The sequence below is a fragment of the Cyprinodon variegatus genome, unplaced genomic scaffold, assembly GCF_000732505.1.
Source record: "Cyprinodon variegatus isolate N-32 unplaced genomic scaffold, C_variegatus-1.0 Scaffold41, whole genome shotgun sequence".
In the NCBI taxonomy this organism is placed as follows: Eukaryota; Metazoa; Chordata; class Actinopteri; order Cyprinodontiformes; family Cyprinodontidae; genus Cyprinodon; species Cyprinodon variegatus.
Window position 1 is genome coordinate 225,608 of NW_015150494.1, and position 3,210 is coordinate 228,817.

A 3,210-nucleotide genomic window follows, 5' to 3' on the forward strand; every position below is an offset into this window, starting at 1 on the left:
TGTTCTTGGGTTGAGGAGGTTAGCAGTATATTAAATATTGCAATAAATTAAACTACAATCTACTTTAATCTGTAAAAAGACCAACTTTGAAATTCAATCATTCTACATTTAACTGTTTATTCTACTATGTAATAGATTTCTAAATGTAATAAATTTCTAAATTACTTTCAATCAATGATTAATTTATCTTCAGTCAATTAGAATTATTAGCATTTAACTGAAAAGCTCTAGTTCACTTAGATAAGAGTCGAGTGAAAAAAAAAAAAGCCATGTGGCTTTGATTCAAAATGGCCGACTTCCTGTGAGGTTTGCACCACGGCTCCAAGACATTTTTTTGTAGGTGTCTGTGGGTTACATGTGTGTACCAAGTCTGCTAATCTTCAGTAAAAACATGCTCTGGGGCTGCTTTTTTTTTTTTTTTTTTTTGAGAAAAAGTCTGACTGTGACGCTTGGCCACGCCCACATTCTTTGATGCAGCAAAAATCTCGTTACAACGTTTAATCCCCAATGCCTTAAATCTCTGCATAGTGAATTTTAGGTCTAAAAGCTCTAAGAAGATTTTGATCAGATATATGAGTAAATGAGAGAAAATGGCAACTTGGATCCAAAATGGCCGACATCCTGCGAGAAAAATCAAACTGCTTCCTTTATTTTATTAATTTGTAACATCCCTCCTGCAATTACACTGTGTCACCCCTAGGGGGTACGTCCCCCAGTTTAGTAACCAATGCACTGATGAATCAGCCGATGCATGCATAATTAGGCTGATATTGGTTAGAAATATTGGCCGATAGCCGATGGATTGGTCTATATGGAATAATTATATTGATGCATTTTTAATCAGTTAGAAACATCCACACAAAAACTCAACTGTCCAACAAAATCCAATTAAATCAAAAGAAAGAGTTTCCAATAAACAAAGACACTAAAAAGTGTTTATTAAATTAAAATCCAAAATGTATAATAAACCAAAAAAATATTTAAAGAGCACCCAATATTGACTTTATGACCCATTTATTGACATACAGTGAAAACTAAGCACATGAAGTGGTGGATAAATAAGTATTGCATCATATTTATGGTTGATGGTCATTGTGATTAGCAGTAAATGAAGCATCATAGGAAGGTAGGAGATATGTGACCACATGAGAGACCCTCCTTCCCACCAGACAGCCTGGTATGTAGTTTAATCCATAGCAAGATAAGCAAAAGAAAAGGTTCATTCTCATCTGAGGTCCAGCTGGTTTATTTCTGCAGTTTTGGGTCAGAGTGTGTCGGTGTGTGTAGTGGTGTTGGCGGTCCATGAACCAGACGGGTGTTTTGGGACACAGCTGCCTTAATCAGCTGAGAACACAGATGGGAGACGGTTACAAGGAAATAGGAGAACCTTGAAGAAGCGTTTCCAGGAAGCAGTATATGAGCTGTAAGGATTCAGGCTGCTTATTGGAAAAGGCTGAGCTCAGGAAGGAGGCTGGACTCGGTTTGGGCCTGGAAGGTTTCTAAACGGCCCACAGTGGTGATCTACAGACGGTCCCGCTGAAACTGCTCCGTCTGTTTCAGCTTTTCGCATCGCTGCTCTCTGCTGGTTTCGTCTTCTCAGATTTCACAGCCTGAAACACAATAATCTGTCATCATCATCATCAAACTAAATAAAACGACTGTAGCCTCTTTCACACCAAAAAATAAAGAGAAATTAAATATGTAGAGTCAGCTGGAGTTAAAATGATGTTTCCACCCAGCGGGTGTGGAGGAGGCAACAATGTTTTAGCAGGGCTGACCTTTTTCCTAATGAATGGAGGGTCTTTCCACAGGGTTTCCATGGCAACGCGGCCCTGCTGAGTCCAGACGAAGACCTGATCTCGACTCAGCTGATAAAAGCAAGAAATACACAGAATGAGGGAGGAATCTAAATGAATGAAACTAATCAAGTAAACAATCATTACATGTTATAAACTATGAGAACATATACTGATACAGATACTACTATGTTTAGTCAGTGTGTCTGAAAACGTGCGACGCGTTTCATCATTTAATTCAGCTGATAAATCAAGGGTGATTAAGCAGTCTCTGTCCGCCCACTAGAAACTGCTAGTTAGTTAGTTAGTTAGTCTCTGCTGGATGAGCACCGATGAATAAGTAATCAGCTGCTGTTATTTGTCTGCTTCTTTCAGTCCCATTTTCAGAGAAATGTTTCACTTCTCATTGTTATTTTTACCTGATTGGACAAACATCACTGAGGGTGAAATGTCAACTGCTTTAAGAAAGAGTAGAATGTCCCTCTGCAGCTTCCATAGCAGATCTCACAGGCTTGACAGGAAAGCACCAGTCTGTTGTAATTCAATCAGTGCACCACCAGATCTGGGTGACAGTTTTGCCCTGAAATTGGAGGGTTGTCGGTTCGAGCCCCGGCTCTGGCTTTCAGTGTCTTTGTGTCCTTTAGCAAGACACTTCCCCTGCATCGCCCAATGATGATGGTCAGAAATGTACGGCAGCCTCGCTTCTGTCTGTGAGCCCCAGGGCAGCTGTGGCTACAATTGAGCTCACCACCATCAGTGTGGAGTGAATGAATGAATGTAGTGTAAAGATATATAAGTACAGGCTATTTACCATTTAGATGGTTGCAAATCTTCTACACTGTCCCTTTAATGCCAGCACTATTTAGCACTTATCATGGCGACTGCAGGCGCACTTCTGCTTCGGTTAAAAAGTCTTTACCGCTTCGCTGGGTTTGGATCAAACCACAGAGGAAAGGAAGAAGAAGAAGCAAATATATATGTTTTCCTTCTTTTCTTTTTTAAATCTTGTGGTTAGGGCTGCAACTAATGGTTATTATGCAAAAATTAATTAATCTGTTGATTAATTGATTAATAAGTGGACATCCAAACAGGCCTTAAAAAAGACTTTATGAAATTAAACCAGGTGAAACTCAAAATGTTCTACTTATTTTTTATTATCTTAAATGCAAAATGTGTTTATGTTTCAGCTCTCCACAACCACTATTGAGCATTTTTTCTATGGATAAACTTTACATGCACAAGTGCACCCTCACAAACAATTACAGGTGCTTGGTTCCATACAGAAAGTCTACATTCATATCTTCATTTAACACAGAGTACATGTCAGACTTATTAATACTACTTCAGCGATAGTTTCAAGGTGTTGCTTTATTGTATGTCTCGTACCATAAAGCAACACCTTGAAACTATCGCT

The 3,210-nt window shown here is 39.0% G+C and overlaps 1 protein-coding gene across 1 annotated transcript in view; it reads right to left on the minus strand.

Moving 5' to 3' along the window:
- Window positions 1-927: 927 nt before the first annotated feature.
- apoo (apolipoprotein O) overlaps window positions 928-3,210 on the minus strand; it is a 14,538-nt gene continuing 12,255 nt past the window's right edge. The window contains exons 7-8 of the mRNA XM_015370026.1: window positions 1,779-1,868; window positions 928-1,610 (exon numbers count right to left, since the gene is read on the minus strand). Of these exons, the coding sequence (XP_015225512.1) occupies window positions 1,557-1,610; window positions 1,779-1,868 (144 nt within the window). The 3' untranslated portion in view covers window positions 928-1,556. The remainder of the gene's footprint in view (window positions 1,611-1,778; window positions 1,869-3,210) is intronic.